This window comes from Acipenser ruthenus, chromosome 29 (genome assembly GCF_902713425.1).
Source record: "Acipenser ruthenus chromosome 29, fAciRut3.2 maternal haplotype, whole genome shotgun sequence".
In the NCBI taxonomy this organism is placed as follows: Eukaryota; Metazoa; Chordata; class Actinopteri; order Acipenseriformes; family Acipenseridae; genus Acipenser; species Acipenser ruthenus.
In genome coordinates this window covers 3,561,338-3,579,513 of record NC_081217.1, presented here as the reverse complement: position 1 = coordinate 3,579,513, position 18,176 = coordinate 3,561,338, and the positions used below count along the sequence as shown (strand labels likewise).

General features: G+C 43.3%; 1 protein-coding gene across 1 annotated transcript in view; it reads right to left on the bottom strand.

Annotated features, from left to right (window-relative positions):
* The window catches only part of LOC117428235 (disks large-associated protein 4-like), a 105,064-nt gene that overhangs the window by 8,548 nt on the left and 78,340 nt on the right, over window positions 1-18,176 (bottom strand). Inside the window, exons 9-11 of the mRNA XM_059003465.1 lie at window positions 2,410-2,810; window positions 1,648-1,736; window positions 294-739 (exon numbers count right to left, since the gene is read on the bottom strand). Coding sequence (XP_058859448.1) covers window positions 294-739; window positions 1,648-1,736; window positions 2,410-2,810 — 936 coding nt within the window. The remainder of the gene's footprint in view (window positions 1-293; window positions 740-1,647; window positions 1,737-2,409; window positions 2,811-18,176) is intronic.

Genomic DNA, 18,176 nt, shown 5'->3' with positions numbered 1-18,176 from the left:
GACTCGTTCTGTGCCACCCACCCTTGTCATGCTGGCTCTGGCTAGTCAAAAGGAGGCCCCCAAATTAACCAAGAGTCAGAAAGAGGCTAACAACAAAGACATTTTAATAAGAAGCAAAAACCATTAAATATTTATCAAAATCTTTTGTCCAAAATGTAATATGAACTTTTTTTTGTGAAAAGCTAAAACAGTTAAAGCTACAAAACTTGTCAAAAAGCAACTGTGTACCTGCTACCAGTAGCTTGTTCAGCTGTGATTTCAACCCTGTCTGTCAGTTTGCTCTCAGTCCCTACCTTCCTCGGAGAGCTGGTTCTCTTTAGTCTCCTGGTCCATCTGCTGGCACCACCCCTCCATGCGCTCGGCCTCTGCCTGCAGCAGCTTGAGGAACCAGTAGCCGTCTCGGCGGCAGGCGGGTGCGCCAGGCTGAGCCGGCCCGCAGGGGGCGCCGCTGCTCACCGTCTCCAGCCAGGGGTCCGGCGGAGGCAGGGACGAGGGGTCTAGGGCGGGGTCCAGACTCTCCGAGAAGGAGGAGCTGCTGCTCCGCGTGGCCATACAATTGGACAGCTGCCGCGTGGTCCCAGCCCCACCCCCTCCCTCGCCGTTGCCTTGGGGATGCGTGGAACACTCCACCGATTGGCTGTTGGTGCCCGTCCCTTTGTCAGAGGGCTTGGAATTGCTGAGGTTCTGCATGTCAGAGTCTGCCTCCTGCTTGGATGTCATGCTGCTGGAGCGGCTTAGCCTGGGAAATCAAACAGAGGGAGGGATGAGACTTCATTGTGTTGCTATGGAACTATCCATGTAATAGCATATTCTGATTGGGGATTATAACTAAAAAAGACAAGACAATGGAAACATGAAATGGCTCCCCAGTTTGAAATGTCCTGAGCTAGGTTTGATTGTTTTTTGTAGCAATGGGACTTTACAAAGATGTCAGAACATCAGGATGCATAAACCTCTACTATATCCCACTAGGAGACTGCTCCACTTAATCCCTATTGCACTTCTCATGTCAAATAGCCAGGCTACCCAAGACATCAGCTAATGCTTAACCGGTCTGATATCAAGACGATACCCTTTCATTGCGTAAGGCTGTCAGGAAACAGTTTGTAGCGTGCAGACCTGACCTCACCTCCCTCCACGAGAAAGGGGAGTGGAATTAGAGCAGTCCAATGCAAATCACTGTCTGGGTTTATTTATTTGTGAAAACAAAAGAAAACACCACGGCAACAGGCCGCAAAGAAAGCGAGGGACTGGTTCAGAGATGACATGTAAATATAGATCTCTGTAAATCCTGGGAACGTCATGGAATTGTGTTCCTATTGAGGTGCGTCTCAGATGATATTAGCAAGTCTGCAAATAACATTTCTCAAAGTTCTGATCCAGTTTCAACAGCAAATCAACAGAAACAATGCTTTGAAATCGATGCAGAGTGCATTTGTTACCTACACGACACAAGACGACAGTGTAGGCTACTGGTCTGAGAAAAGAGTAAGAGGCACTCCCTCGTGGGCTGGCGGCGACTGCCTGTGTGTGACCTTGACAGTCTCCTGGACTTCTTTAGCCTGAGCCCCACCCTGGCTATGGAATTTGAACACATATACTGGGATGTGACTCCACAGACATGGAGACTGAAGGGATGTCACTCACTGCCAGCTGTCTTCCACCTGCACTCCGATTGACTGGAACCTGGTTAAGGGCGGGAGTTCCTCTCTCTGGACTTGCTGAATGTAGTCCACCTGTCAATCAATGAGCAGAATTAGCCAATCCGTTTTGATCTATCCACAAGGCAGGTACAGCACAGTGATGGATTAGTGCCTGTGGAAGCCAAACTAGTATACGATCAATCAACCAATCACTGGACAGTATCTTCGAATAGCAAGCATACTAAAGTATAAGAACGTCATGGTTTAGTGTCATCGTAAAAGTCCCAGTAAGTCAGTCAGCTTTTTCTATTCACGATCAACCATTCAAAAACATCCATATCGAGGTCTGACAGCTGTAATTATCCCACCTTTTGATCACCAGCTCATGGTCTCGAGAGAGGTCTCTGTACATGGAAAATAAGAGCAAGGCAGCACGAACAGCAGACGCTGTCCTCATAACTTTTTAAATATGCCCGTGTCCTTGATTTTCTGTGTGTGGTAAACAAAGGCTAACTGCAGGAAGGAAAAACAAGACCAGGGAGGATAATCAATGAAACAAGATATTGTCGGTGTCGTGCTGCACTGCGTTTAAAATTGTATGCAACATCAGACAAAGCGCAGCCAAGACATCTCTCCTGTAAAAGACGCTACACTCTGAAAACCAGGAGCCTGTTTACTGTACATTTTCCTAGGTGAACCCTTTAATACTGAACCTAACAAACTTGTGATGTGTATAGCTGTTGGGGGGGCAGCAGCAGCAGCGTACCTGTATGCCGATGGAGGAGAGCTTCCTCTTGGGAACAAGCTCAGCTCTGGGCTCCTCAATGGTCAGGGTCCCCTTGTCAGTTTTTAGGGTGTCATACTGGGTGTCTCTGGGGGCTGCGAGGGCGGGGTTGTTGTGGGGCGGGACCTCTCGGGGGGTGGCGACAGGGGGAGTGGCCTGCCTGCCCTTAGCCAGGCTGTTGGCCCGTGTGCTGTCGAGGCTGTCAGACGAGTTGCTGAGCCCTGATTGGCTGTTGGCCTCGCTCTTGCGGTCCTGGTTGTCCAGGTAGATGTCCTGGGCTGACTCGGTACTGCTCTGCACTGTCACCGAGATGAAAGGTTTGGAGGTGGCGCGAGGGGGCACGGGAGGGGGCGTCTTCTTATAGGTCGTTATACATGTGGAGCCTGGGAGAAGAGACAGAGAGGAGGAAGAGGAAACATCAGTGGGGTACAAACTGAGCTGCATTCAAACAACTGGGCTTCTTTCAGGTCACACACCTAGTCCCTGATGTTTATCCTACTAAATGCTGGATTCTGCCAAATCTGTACTATGCATACCCTTCAATACAAGCACACACGCTTGTACTTGTGATAATATGGCAAGCAGCCGTCCCTCAAAGGATTCCTGGATCTATTCGAGTTGGACCAACACACTCAAGTGAGATTCACAGTATAGCTGGTCAACGAACTTTCTTTATCCTACGCCTGTGGGTGTTTCAAAAGCACATGTTTTTTTTTTTTTTCAGATTTCAAAAGGTCAGCTCCTAATATCACAGACACTACCCAGCTGAGCTCCGTTCCTCCTGCTTCAATGGGCAAACTAAATCAAAACATTACAGACCATTGGGAAGCATCTGCATTGAAACGGATATCCCAGTACAAGCAATAGCCTCGCGCAGTGTTCATTTCCAGGGATTAAATCCGCTGGTCTGCATCAGGTTTTCTTACTTTTAAAACAAGCCCAATAAAATGACGGGGGCTTGCATGAAATGTATTTGAAAACCCCTAAAAAAGAACACCTTAAAATTCTCACAAACCAATACTGAAGATGTAGAAATACTAAAGCCACAACCTCCTGTATCAGATGTTCTTGTGGCCTACACAGACCAAGATTTTATTTGCATTTACGCACACTACGCAAGATCAGAGTAAAAGACTACTAGGCTTTTATTACACCAGCTCAACTCTCTGGGAGACAGGAAGAGCAGTCAATACACCTGTCTTTAATTTCCTCCCCGCTGTCTAATAATGAGGGACTGAAATAGCCAGCTGAGTGAGTGCTTCCGACAACCCGAGCGAGAGAGGAATCAAGCCTGCTGCCAGCTTTCATCGTACAGAGAGGGATCGCAATAAGAGGGTTTAAACAAATGGTGCCAGCTGCCTGATTTAAAACTGCTCTGCAAGAAAATGAGATAAGCAACGCTTTGCTGGAGCGAGGAAGCCACGCTTCTCATTAGATTTTCAGCAGAATGTTTGGTCTCGTTCCTGTTGACAAGGCAAGGTACGCTGCATGAATGTGAAGAGACTGGATTGCTAGCGCAGCACAGGCACCCAAGCCAGACTGGATTCCAGAGGTGAAAGGCTAACCTTCCGGAGACCCATTTAGAATGGTTCTCTGTGTTCCAGAATTCAACAAAGCAACCCGTGTACCGTCCTTGCCTCCAAACGGGAACCATGCAAAGCAGCACGATTACTATGATTAATTTTATAATGCTGCATAGAAATAGAGCACTTTGTCCCCAGAGTACTGAAGTGCATTCAAAAGCAAGGTGTACAGGGCAAAGTTCATTTTTAACAACCTGAATATCTTTAAAGCTCTGCCCTACCAGATTATCAGGAACAATTTGAAACAAAGGCTGTATTCTCCAGCCCAGCTTTGGAACCCCCGATAGACTGAATAGCAAACAGTTATAGAATAACTGGGTCAGCTACTTCCTGAGCAAGTGTGGCCTGTCTCATCGTGAACATGGTGGAGGAATGCTAAACTATTGTAACTATTAAAACATTTCAGTGTTGGCTGATGAGTGACTGTATAAACACATCAGGACAGATCCAGCTGAAACTACACACATGTTTTCCATGCTATTAAAGGAATGTCACTCTCAGATGAAATTACAGTATGCTCTTTTAGTGTATATTTGAAGACAATCATATGGAGCTTATCCAGCCAACCACTGGTGCTCTGCATTAGATCTGACCATCTGATCCTTGAAAAAGTTATATTTTTAGGGATACAAGGCAAAGGACCCACTTGTGCAAAACATTGAAATCTGTGACTTTCAAAACAGTAACACATTTTTGGACGGAAAACAGCTGCCTGGGCGGGGCTAGCAGATGTCTGGGCGGGGCTAGCAGATGTCTCAGCAAACCGGAGCAGTTGCCATCGGAATGCAATAGGCTTGTGTGGCCAGTACAGTTCAGTACAGTACAGTACTTAGCTAACACAACCTCTAGCTGGTCAAGTGAGTCTCCAATAGGAGCTGCACTAATTAATTGTAGAAGTATTGATAGATACATTGCTGAAACTAACAGAACAACTGCACTCTGTTTGGACTATGGAAGCGCAATCATTGGGATAATTTTTTTTTTTTTTTTTTACATAAAAATTAGGGGACAAAAATAAATCTGCGTAAACGAGAGGCGACCCCCCCCCCCCCCCCAACAAAAATTAAAATTAAATTTAAGATGACTACAGTATATGTAATTTACTGAGCTTTAAAAGCATGCCCTGCACCCCAGCCCAGCAGAGTCACTGCTACAGAACTGACATTCAGATCCACTGTGCCGGCCACAAGAGGGTCACCTCACACATTTCACAAATACCACAGAGCCTCTTCTCTGGGCATGCAGCCAACCAGCGACAAAGAGAAACATTATTCACTTGGAACAAGCTGAATTCCTGAGATGCCTGGAGTATACATCTAGGTTAGAGCAGCTAATTAACGTGGTGCGTTGAGCTCCAAGCATTGCTGAAAGCCTGCTCTGCTGACCCCAGATTCTCTGCCCCACAAGCCATTAACTCGAGACCACTGCTCTCAAAACCACTGCTGTACCAGTACTGGGAGCTCATAGGTCCCCAGTTACAATGGCTCTGTACCAAGTTATCTGGCTACCAGGTTATCTGGACTTATTGATTTCACAGATTCTCCAGTGTGGAGTGTTTAAATTGTACTGAATCTGTTGCCGTTCAGACCCCAATACAAAGCTCTCTATATATTGAATATGCAGACTCTCAGATCCCCAGTTCAGATACTCTATAGCATATACTGTACTGCATATGCTATCCTGCAAATCCCCAGAGTTTTCTGTATTAAATCTACAAGCTCAAAACATCCCAAGTGCTGTTAGTTCTAGTACATTTCTCAATATTTTGCCACTAGACCCAATGAATTTGTTGGCTGGGAGACCCACAGTACTGTGTTTTCTATGTATTACTTGGCTCAAAGTCCAAGTGTACTGACATTTCTGGCTCCTATACTGCACTACTGTAATGACTGTGTTTAAATTTCTGGCTCTGTTGCTGCGTCTGTCTGGCTTGTGAAGAGCCATCGCAATCAATAACTATTGGAACCGTGTAGCTGTACAAACCAAGAAACCTCATAACCTCTGTACTGGAAGCGAGCCGATACTCACAATTGAGTATTTAAAAAAAATAAATCTGTCCTTTATTATCACTATTTGTTTTTAGCAGACGCCTTTATCCAAGGTGACTTACAGAGACTAGGGTGTGTGAACTATGCATCAGCTGCAGAGTCACTTACAACAACGCCTCACCTGAAAGACAGAGCACCAGGAGGTTAAGTGACTTGCTCAAGGTCACACAGTGGTTCTGTGATTGAGCCGGGATTTGAACCGGGGGACCTCCTGGTTACAAGCCCTTTTCTTTAACCACCGGACCACACTATTTCCTCCCGCCTGCAGCTTGGCGATGCACAGTACGGGCTGAAGAGACTGGCAGGTATTATAATCAATTTATCACTACATTAAATAGGAACTGTACAATATCCCATTGAGATTATACTGCTGGTACGCCTACAGACACAGACTAGCAGGAATCCACTGCAAGGTTAGACTGTTCAGATGGCTCACTGAGTGTACAGCAGAGCCAGCATGAGATACCGAACAAGCCTGACAGACACCAGACACTCGAACAGGCTTTACACCTGATAAAGAGGAACAGTCTGAAGGCCTATACAACATTCAACCAAATGGCGCTGGATCAAAATACAGCCGTCGCCTAAAATCATAAAAGAAAAGCACTGCAGGTACATTAGGAGGTTTGATTTGAATTGCCTTTTGATAGTGATACGTTACACTACAGTAAGTTAGTGGATACCTTCCGCTGATACAGTAAGTTACCTTCACAATACCTTTGCCTGACAAACTTGCCCCCCACCCCCACAGTCTGCAGTCTGCAGATGCTACAGTCTGTGGCGATGATGACGGACGTTACAAAAATGTAGATCACAGATCAGATTTTGCTTGGCCCGCATCTCTGTAGAAAGACATGACACTGTCTATTTATCATCAGCAACAGCTAATGAGAGCCTCTATCTTACAGCTAGAGCAGCTTGCACACACCGGGGCGCTGGACGGTATCCCGAGGGACACAGATTCAGTGCACAGGGCTGTGAATTGAGAAAATCTTGCCAGGAGATCTGGTTACTGTAAGTTCGATTACATTTATAAAACCTTTAACTGGATTGGAAAGCCGAATTAGATTAGAGCAAGACGATCGTTATCAGCTCTCTCTCGTTTTATAAAGCTGCATGAAGAAACTCAAGAGTGTTTCCAGGGCAAAGTTCATCTGCAACAATCTTCAGAACTTAAATTACCAGAATGATGACAATCAGCTCCATTTGAAACTCTTTAAATGAAACCAATCCCGTTGGCTGTACAAAATAAATGCTGCTTATTCCGGGCAAGCTATATATAGCAGGGTTTAACTGTCTAAAAGCTGTCTTGTGAAAACCATTAAATCAACACTTGCTAGCCAGCTGGACTTGTGACATTAGAGTACTATTATATGTCTGGTGTTTAGCCCCTGTCAACAGAGATAAGTGCTGCTACTGTATTAACACTTTGTGTGTCAGCTGGCTGGTCTAACTTGAACACTAGCAAGAAGAAACTGAGCTGCTGGGGTCTAATCTACAGTAACCCAGAAGAATCACTCAGTCGCAGAAGCTTCATCCTAAATCAATCGCTTGTTCTAGATCCATATCTTAAAACACTGAACCAGAAGACAAATTGTGGATATTAAGATTAAACACAAGAGCAACACAAAAGACCGACACAAACGCTCGTCTGATTTTATAGCTACTGGAAGTGAAAAACAGTTGAGACGTGAATATGGCAGTCTACTGATAACCCAATATGAAAGCTATTTGCATTAGTCTGCCCCAGGTTTTAAGATAGGAGTTAGGAGGGTGTCCAAAGCAGAACTTATCTGCCTCCTACTACCTAGCTGTCTAGTGGCCAGTACAGATGTGTCCATTGCAGCAGGTAGGCGGTGAGTCAGAGCCCTGCCCCTCTCTCCTTCCCTCAGCCTTTCTGCAGGAAGTGAACCACTTAGCAAGCAGCCAACCACTGAGTCACCCAGACAGGTTTCCACCCTGCCCACACTTTATACAGCTTGAATCCCATTGAGAATCGGCGTGTAGGGTCCTCTTTCACAATCACAGACTTGTATCATGCACTCCGAGCTTCCTATAGCTGTTTTGGAATGCATATGACTATAATCCGATGAACTTGATTTTGTACAAATATTTGGAAGCTTTCAGGTTATTACACAACTGTGTGTGGCCACAGGTTAGATGACACAGCCTGGATTCATTGTAATCCTGCATGCATCGTCTGAGCTAGTCTTTAAGGGGAATCAAACCAAATAAACACGGCACTCAAACAGTGTGTTCATGTCTTTCTCAAATAACACATCAGTTTTAGGTTGTTCACACCGTCCGCCTAAAAAAACAGCTGGAACTGGTTTACAATTGTGGTTAATCCTCTTTATTGAAAATAATAATACAAAAATAAAAACTCTGTAAATTAACTGGCTTTGGTAATTAAACTTGCAAGAAGGCAGAAATGGCTAGTATAGGTTGTTTACTGTGGCTTCTCTCTGATGCAAACCAGATTTGTTTTATTATCAAAAACAGCAATTTGATTCAAAATAGGTTTATTTGAGTGCTGGATCCTCCAGCTGCTCCCTGACCCACATGATGAGTTTAGTTAATGTACTGCATATTTTAAATATATACGTCTGTCTATGTGACATGCTGGCTGAGCTATTCTCATTGAGGCTGTCAGCTTGTATTCATGTCTGATCCTTGCCTGTCATTGGGAAATGGCCTTCCTTCTGCATTGTTGTGTTCTGACTGCTACAGCAATCTCTCACTCAACCAACCAAAACCATTCCTCCACTGTCTGTGCAGAGAAGGATCTGCGATGTTCCATACACACCTGTCACAGTGCAAGCAGAGGTAACCTCCTGCTTCAGCACTGCTCTCTGGCAAGGCAATATCTGAGCGGTCCTGGATATCAATAACAGATCTGTCACATCATACACATCTTGAATTCTAAATTGCAGGCAATTTCTTGATAGCTCCAAGGGCATAGACCCTTGATCCATTCCAGGATTTATATTTAGTTTGTTTAGATGCACACAATTTTACATAACCCGTACAGAGAGACAAACTAAGCTCATGGTAAAACCAGGCACGTCATGCAGGGGCACGTGCAGGAACTGGAAAGAGGCAATTCCAAAGAGATTAACGAATCCTTTTACACGTCAACACCCAGCAAACACCTCAGTGACAGTAGTTGTGTCTGCAATGATCAATCTGTTGCTCAGGGTGTGAGTTCCCTCTGCCTAGCAGTTGCATTGGTCACAGATTTGTACGTGAAACTGCAGACATTGCAAGATTTAGCCAGGTTTCTCAACAGAAGTGCTAGAGACACGGAGCCTTTAACCTCAGATAACATAACAGGTACAGTGTCAGAGTGTGTTTGACAGGCACCTCGACACAGTCGCCCACCTCAACCCCATTGCTTATACTGCCGGCACATATTTGTAGGTTATGAATTTGTTCAAGACTAGCTCAGCACTGTGCACTAGAACCAAGGCCAATGGCTGACACAGGGACATGACTACATCAAATTAAGTTTCAATTCTAGGTGGCAAGGTGACCCAGTAATGATAAACGAAACTTAAGCTCTCAGTTTACCAACAGACAAATGTCTTGCATTTTGGAAAAGCCGCCCAATCCTTTGATGCCATTTCGCTGCTTGTAATTTTTTTTAGAAGGCTTCCTAGATGACCTGTCCAAGACATTCAGGACCTTGGCTGCAATTGGCTGCTCTGGGAGCGAGAGTAGCACCAAGTGAACTCTGCCCAAACCCCAACCCTTAACAGAGCCCCCTTTAATCCTGTCTTCTGAGCTCCAAGCCATGGTTAACATCGGGCTAATCTTTTCCCACATCATTTTCCAGATTTCCAAATCCATGCAGTATCATCATCTTTGTTTTCCCATCTAAATGCATAGAGATAACATTACATCATGTGTGTGAGAAAGGGCTTTTAGACCCTTCCTAATGGCTACCTTTAACAATGAGTCTTCTGTGGCACTGCAGTGGCACTGCAGTCACACAGTACACCGATACCACAGTGGTACGTTTTGACAAAGCAATAATGTTGCCCATAGCAGAACCACATCCTGGAATGCTGCAGCCTGCTTACTTATAGGTAAGATTGATTTTTTTTCTCAAATACACTGGAGCAGTTTTACCTCTGAGTGTGCCTGTACTGCCTGAGCTTTGAAAAAGATTGCAGCAGCCAAAAAGCGACGGGCAACAAAAATCATTTGCATGCAGGACAAGCTCTGCACTCTCCTTCCATCCGGCTTTGTGTCAGAACAATCCCTGTCGCTGTGGCAGAAACCACATCCTCAAAGAGCAAGGCTGCAGGGATTTCCTCCTACATACCCAGCCCTCCCAGCTGTGAGGGACCGTCAGTGTGTCAGCGGGTCTGGCTCTCAGTTTGTGCATTAGCATGGTGTGCATGTCAGCACATACTGTACGTATGTCTGGACCTGAGAGAGTCTGTGTGTGTGTGTTTGAATCTCTCCGTGTCTGTGTTAACTAACAAAAAAAAACAACCCTTTAAAGTGTTACTGTTACCTTTAATGCTAATGAATATGAGTTTTTTGTAGCAGAGAAGGTTTCTCCTAAAGGAAATGTCTAATCTGAATTCCCACACCTCTCTAGGCTAGCATGTACCTGTTTTAACACAACACAGGTATAGATAAAACACATGGATGCAAATAGGACACCCATTGCATAGCAGCTGGATCCATTCCTGGTTTTACTATGACTTTAATAAGATACACCAAAGCTTTTTAGTTATAAACCGTGGCTAATCAAGCTCCTAGTAAAACAGTATATAGAGAATGTACAGTCTGTACGCCGAGCTTAAGAGAGACTTGCTGCCATTTAGCCAGTTGATTTGTCATTTAAGCCTGTACGGTTTCCATAAACTGAGAGTGTTTAAAGCACTGCCTTACTCTCCCTGGGCTCTACAGATCGCATTCTGCACTGCTCCCAGATCACCCATTGCATTTGCATGTTGACTATTCGAACAGGGACGCTGTTGAATACCAGAGCTGTCCTTCCCATAGTCAGAGCACAAAGCAAGGCTTTTCACAGTGAGCAGCACACTAGTAATCTGGCTTTGTGATTACAGTGTGAGGCCTTGTAATCAGAGCAGAGGGACTGGGAGGCAGTGTGGCCTTGTAATTAAAGCTGAGGACTTGCACTTGTAATCAGGATGAAACTGCTCAGCCGTGCTTATTAAACAGCTGGCAAGCCTTAGAGTAATGAGGTTAAAGTGAAGTCTTGTAAGCTGCTAACAAAATTAAATGTCTAAGCAGCCCACTAGCATTGGTCTCCAATAAGATACAGCGAGATGCAAACACCAGATACAAGACAAGATCTAAAGAAGGGCTCAGCTACACTACCAGGAGTGTGAATGCACAAAAACATGCCACTACATTTAAAAGCACAAGATATCTATAGTTTAAATAATGTATCACTTACTGATGCTTCCTGTTGCTTTTTAACTGTGTTCAAACAGACATTTATATGGAGCTGCATTAACAGCCTGCTCTTTTTTTTTTTTTAACTGGGTTTTATATCAGATTGCTTGGGGGCAGCCTGGAGCAATCAGTGTTGAAGTCTGTAAGCAAAGGTGAATCTGTCTGCATTCAGCCTGGATTACAAACAGGACTGCTGGAGGCACCTGAGCTAACCCATTACTTCTACTGCAGAAGACTGGTCTCGGCTGTGCAACTGTGCCAGTTGCACCCTACTCTAAATATCAATTCATATCCTACATAGACTGTAGGATGCCCGGGGTAAATATCAATTTCAAAAGGTAAAAGAATGACGTTGTAAATTATTGGTAGAAGTGCAAGGTGTGTCAATGATTAATGAAATCACTGACATAAAAAGAAATACATTAAAGGTAACTTTTGGTTTTATGAACAGTACATTCTAATGAAAGCGCAGCTGTCAATTATTTCAGCACCCCCCACATGATTTTACTGTATAATATTTCTAATCCGAGTGCCAAAGGTTAGGCTGGGTTATAACTCCAGCGATCAGCAGGGTGTGTCAGGACAGTCTGCCTGGCTCACACAGTCAGATCTGGGGAGTCGAGCACTCAAAGTGAATCTAGCACATCGCAGAGCTTTCGAAGTCCAGCCACAGCTGCTGCACGCAGGACTTAACCAAGTCAAAAACACACCGCAGGCAGGAGGATCTCAATTATTTATCCAGGATTCTGAGCATTAAAAACAAACACAGCGTCATCCAAGCACAAACACAGCAGCACTCGGGTGCAGAGGTCTGGCTTTGAGTCAGAAAGGGTCAAAGAAAAGAATTAAAAACAGAGGTTTTACCGCATGTAAAGCATAGAAAAGGCCACTGTTTAAGGAGAATTAATGGAGCACAACAAAATGAAATGTATCCCTCATTTAAGCAACTTGGCAGACTACACAGGAACGGCAAGAAGACTCCCATTATATAACCGAGTGAGACATATCTGGTTTTACTAGGAGTCTAATAAGACACACCTGAGCTTGTTACCTATTCACTGGGGCTAATCAAGCTTGTAGTAAAACCTGGAATGGGTGAAACTTCTATGCAGTAGAAGTGGTCTTGCCATCCCTGCCACAAAATGTAAACCTCACCTAAAAAAATTAATTTGTGTTATTCTGAAAGTATTTTTTACTGAGAACACCTGCACAGTGGATATTTAACTTGTTTTAAATTATATTTAAAAAAATATAATAATAATAATAATAATAATAATAATAATAATAATAATAATAATAATAATAATAATAAAATAAATAAAGCTTTTTTCTAATCATACATTCAACAAAGAAGTGTACCTAAATCCGCAATGCACCCGAATAACAAAACAAAAAAGTCCCTTTTACAAACGAGCTATTTTGTCCAGTTGGTTTAGATTCCGGTTCCTGCTTGGGTTCACGTTTCACTGTGTTTCATCCACAGTCTTGGGTCGCTAGGTTACTGGCATTATGAGATCCTACTGCCATCACCCGCAAAACAACTGACATTTGTAAAAGCTCCCGCCAGACTGTGTACATTGTGGACGATTTCTCTATTAGCTGGGTATTTGATGACATCGCGTTTGTTAAAAGACACAGCGATTGCTTTGTTTCTTTAAAAGTCACATGCAATTACTGTACTTTAACATTAGAAAGGATGACTGCACGGCCGACGCACCCACACTAAACAACATTTAATCCTACGTCTGGGACTCAGTAGGAGGCTCGCTTTTTTAAACTAACACTTGCTCCATTGTTGAAAGAAATAACAAAAAAAAAAAACACAAAAAAATCTGTCAGCAATTCCAAATGAGTTACTTAGAAACAGCAAACGTTTTAAAAAGATAAATGTCTAAAAGACACGGATTGTTTCTCAAAACCAGAACTAGAGAGAAACAAATATTATTAAGTTTCATTGTGGCGATCTCCATAACTGCAATGTAATATGTGTATAAACGACAGGTAGTAACTTGGTTACCACATCGACAAACCAGCGACAACATCCTGCTCAGCTCAGCTCTCTCTCTGAGATGGGGTGGTGTTACAACACCATAGTTTGCGATAAAGACACAACAAACCCTAAATCATAAAGAGTATAACATTGTCTCCGAAGAAAGGGTTTATTTTTTTTAGTCCGATCCTTCCTCCAAGCAAGAAGCCCTGGAACTTGGCTGCATTATCACCACGGATTGGAAATACCTATACCGTCTAAATCTGCTTTTATGTCTGAAAACTGCTCACCTCATACCCAGGACCAAATCGTCGACAGCCGGTCGGTCTGTCTGTGTCACAACCCGAGGCAGGGCGGGTTTACCTCGTACTCTCGCACCGCAGTCCACACAAAACCGAAACAAAGGGACAACTGCAGAGGCTCCTGCACTGTGGGATACAAACTCCGGCTTTCTGTGCCTGCCCAGGAAACAATCCCTTTAAACCGATCTTCAATACTTGGGGAAGAGGCGTGGCGAGCGGGGCCAGGGCGCCGCCTTGTGGCAGAAAAACTATACGGAGACTGTTTTAGCACGAACACTTTCAGTCTGTATTTGGACATTGCCATTTTTTTCGCCTGTTATGACTGAATGCGATACTCTTTAGATCATTCTATAAGACAGATAGAAGCAGAGGTATGAAACAGTTGTCCGCACAGTGTGTGTACATTTATAATTTATATTTTAAAAAAATATATACATAATTGGATAACCTGACAAACACGACCACACAGAAAGACAGGATGAAATGTGATTTACAAACACATCGAGAGACACACAAGGAGGAGAGATAGTACACGTATGCAAAGGTACCACTGACACACAGATAGGTGGCGCGGCACAAGTCTGTCACTTTTTTCATTAAGTTTGACATACCGCTGAACTGCTCTTGCTCACCCACTGGGGATTTCGAGGAAAATGGAGAAGCTGATATTGTCACGACTTGGCCTATCATTATCAATAATTTAGGAGAACGCCAATCCAGGGTCAAAAAACATCGCAAAACAAATAAAAATAGTCTGAAAAAAAAAAAAAAAAAACACACACTGTACCGTTTTGCTTTAAATAACACAGCTACACAGTATCTGTAAGTAATAACCATCATCACAGCTAGTCTGCAACGTGAGCCATTATACATATCCCCGCTTTCCGTGAAGGTACCGAGTCCATATATAGCCTTGCTAAGTCCCACACTCATAATTTGTACATCCTGACATCACACGCCCAAAACCGAACAAGCGGTCTTCCAAGATGATCACACCACAGCAGCGTGCCATTTCAACACCGTTCACCCACACACAGACACACCGAGATTCGTTTCAAATATCGAAAGAGCAATTACTGTACACATTTCAATGTACCATCACACTTAATTCCAGATAACGGGGTTTCCCGTATAGCTCATGTATAAATAGCAGATGCCCCAATTAAATACCGAACCCCTTTGATGTTTGTATTTCCACTACCCCGAGCAGACAGAAAGCTCAGTATACACGTCAGCGCACACATTTCTTCAGTCCGCACATTATTTTTAGTAAGCAGTAGTTTTATGAAAATTCTTAACAGCCAGATTTCTAACGAGTCTGTGTCCCGTTGTTTTAATTATTACATCTAAATCTCTACAAAATCTACATCGACGCCGCACCCGCATACGTTACATAACTGTTACATAAAGCCTATGCCTGATACACTGAAATCATTTCAATAGGAAACATCACCAGACACAACACAGAATCTATATACACATGAGCTACTGTGTCCGTATTTTAAATTACCAGATGCGGGCTCCCAAATCGCCTCTTCTTGTGATGATCGATCCTTGATTCCACGTCCTTGCACATCCCGTTATCGCCCGGTAATAACGAGTTAGTATTGTGAAGATCTAACGACACAACACTCCCTGGTAAATGTCAATTTCTCTATAATTTGCTCAAGTCTCAATTTCCATCTTAACTCGCGGCTCCACGTCGCTGATAGAAAGGAGCCAGAACGACCCGCCCCTATTGGGGGAATTCTATCAAAAACTTACCTTCCACCTATCGCTATTGGATAACCCGTCATTTAAGCCCCGCCTTATTTTAGATGCGATTGGATGTATTTTGCCGGGGTTCCCGTCTTACTTTCCAGCGCATTGGTAAAATCCGTATGTTGAAACCCCCCTCTCTCACACTATTGGCTATAGTGTTACGATCTTTCATTCTATTGGATACAATCGATTCTTGTCCCGCCTTTCTTCTCCCGCAATCGTTCGCGGTTCCACCCATCCCCGCCCTGAGCTTCATGGCATTTGAGAGACATCTCTTTCATCCTCCCCTCTCCGTCATTTCTATTGGATACATGTCTCCTTTTTTTTCGTCCCGTTTACCTCTCTAAAAGCTGAAGTTACCAAGACGGGCAGGTCGAGAGCAAATGCCATTGTCCTTCGACGCTGTCAGTCTCCCGATGGGCGGTGGTTACAAGGATTACTCGCTGTGGCGGCGTGGTGAGTCGAAAAATAACGGGAAGAATTGAGAGAATGTAATTACAATGTACACATCCCTAAACCTTGTTTCCTAACGTGCACATTATGAATTATTTTAACGGTGTGCTGTACATTGAGAAAAAATAAATAAAGCTAAAATACTCAGTTTGAGTGAATTATCGTGCACTAGAGTGTACAGGACCACGGCACACCTCATTCCTTTGTGAAAAAGGCAATGTGGACGTTAGAACCAAGGGGCTTGCAGTCAGTTTATTCAGATATTTTGCTAATGGAAGCAACATAAATGAATAACCTGTGTTGCACATACATTATGAATTAAACCGCAGATTTATACAGGAATTAAATACATTTATACAGGAATTAAATACAATGAGATGGGCGTGTCCATTGTACTCACTGGGGAAGTGAAGTCGACAATGTAATAAGGATGTTTTTTTTGTCAGTCATCACGATGTATACTTACTGTATCCAACTGCGCCACTTCACTAACTGTCTAATTATGATTTTCTATTCCATACAAGATTAGGTACACATATTTCTGCCTCGTTTAGTTTCTCCTGATGTAGGACTATCCAGCAAGCTGTCACAATGGTAACAAAGAGTGACTCTGTGTTGCACATCTGCTATGCTTACTGAAAGGAGACCACTGCTGTCTGGAATGTTTTGCTGATTTACTGTCAAGTATCTTTTAATGATGTATTAGCCTCATCAAAATGCCATTAGCCTAACTGGCAACATTGTTCATTTATATATATATATATATACACACACACACACACAGGAAGGAAAAATATAATGTTGATTTGTCGCATTCACCCAAAAATACTGTAAATATAATGCCACCCTTATACAAGCCTGCTGTGGTACAGCACCCAGTTAAAGCAACAAATGCATGCTAAAGCAATGGTAAAAACATGGAAAGATCCTGTTTATGATCAATATTGAACACAAACCCAAGCGTGGAAAAACAAATAGGAACAGTACTCAATTTACATATTACATATATTCAAATTCGTTTTACTGTCATGCAAGAGAATAATAAAAAAAAAATGTTTTTTTTTTTTTTTTTTGTTACCTGAAATAAAATAAATCAAAACAATACAAACACAAACAAGGCAGCCGGGCAGAGAATTAGATTTTGCACACGGATAAATCAGTCCAAGATAGACATGTTGTAGCAAGCACGATACAATGGAAATTAATAAATATAAGCAGAGATGCTGGACACAGAAAAAACAGCACATACGTGTAAGCTACAAACAAAAGAGTAAGCGTTCACTCCCCCATCATAGACAACAAAGATGCCAAAAGAAACAAAAACACACAGCATGCTTATTAGGTCCTAAAGCATTAACTTCAACTTCCCCCTGATGAATAAGAAGCAGGCGAAAGAGCAGAACACCTGGTTCTCACACCAGCAGCTGACAAAGCCTTCTGTTCCTTTACCACAAAGAAACTACAACAGGAATAAGCAAACAGGGATCCACCGTTCTCCATTCATAAACACAGAGCCCCATTCACACACAAAGCTAGCCTCCCCACCCTGTTACTGTTTTCAAAGACCTGTACAAACAAACAGAAAGGTTTCCCTGGATTCAAACTCACTGTTCCGATTAGCTGCCAAGTCTGAGCCTCCTCTTCAAACCTCTTCGGTTCCTGCCTCTGTTCAAGGGCAGGAGACTAAGCTACTCGAGGACTCCGATTGCAATAGCCAAGCAGGACGGGACGAGCTTTCAAGCACGAAAACTGTGTTAAAGGCGCACCCTTCAGTGATGTAGCAATTTAGAAGCATGGCTCCATCACTCGGGCCCCAATATGGTTTAATGAAAGGAAGAGAGATTTGCTGCTGGATGTTTTGTTCTACTAACTCTTTGCATCAGCCATTAAGCACAAACTATTGAATCCCCCTATTAAAATATAGGTAAGGTATATGACAGCTAAAAATAATTGTGTTTGCCCTTGAAAAATAGAGAATAAATAGTTAACTGAAACATTGAGAGGAAGACCCCTTTTTCAAACAATGATCCCAAATGTAGACAAGCTAGTCAAACAAGGACTTTTCCACCAGGGACAGTGAACATGTATTTTAATTGCAGTGGGCTGGTTAGATTAGAGCATGAGCATTGCACCATCACCCTAACTTTGCCTGCCATCTCTTGCAAAGCATACAGCC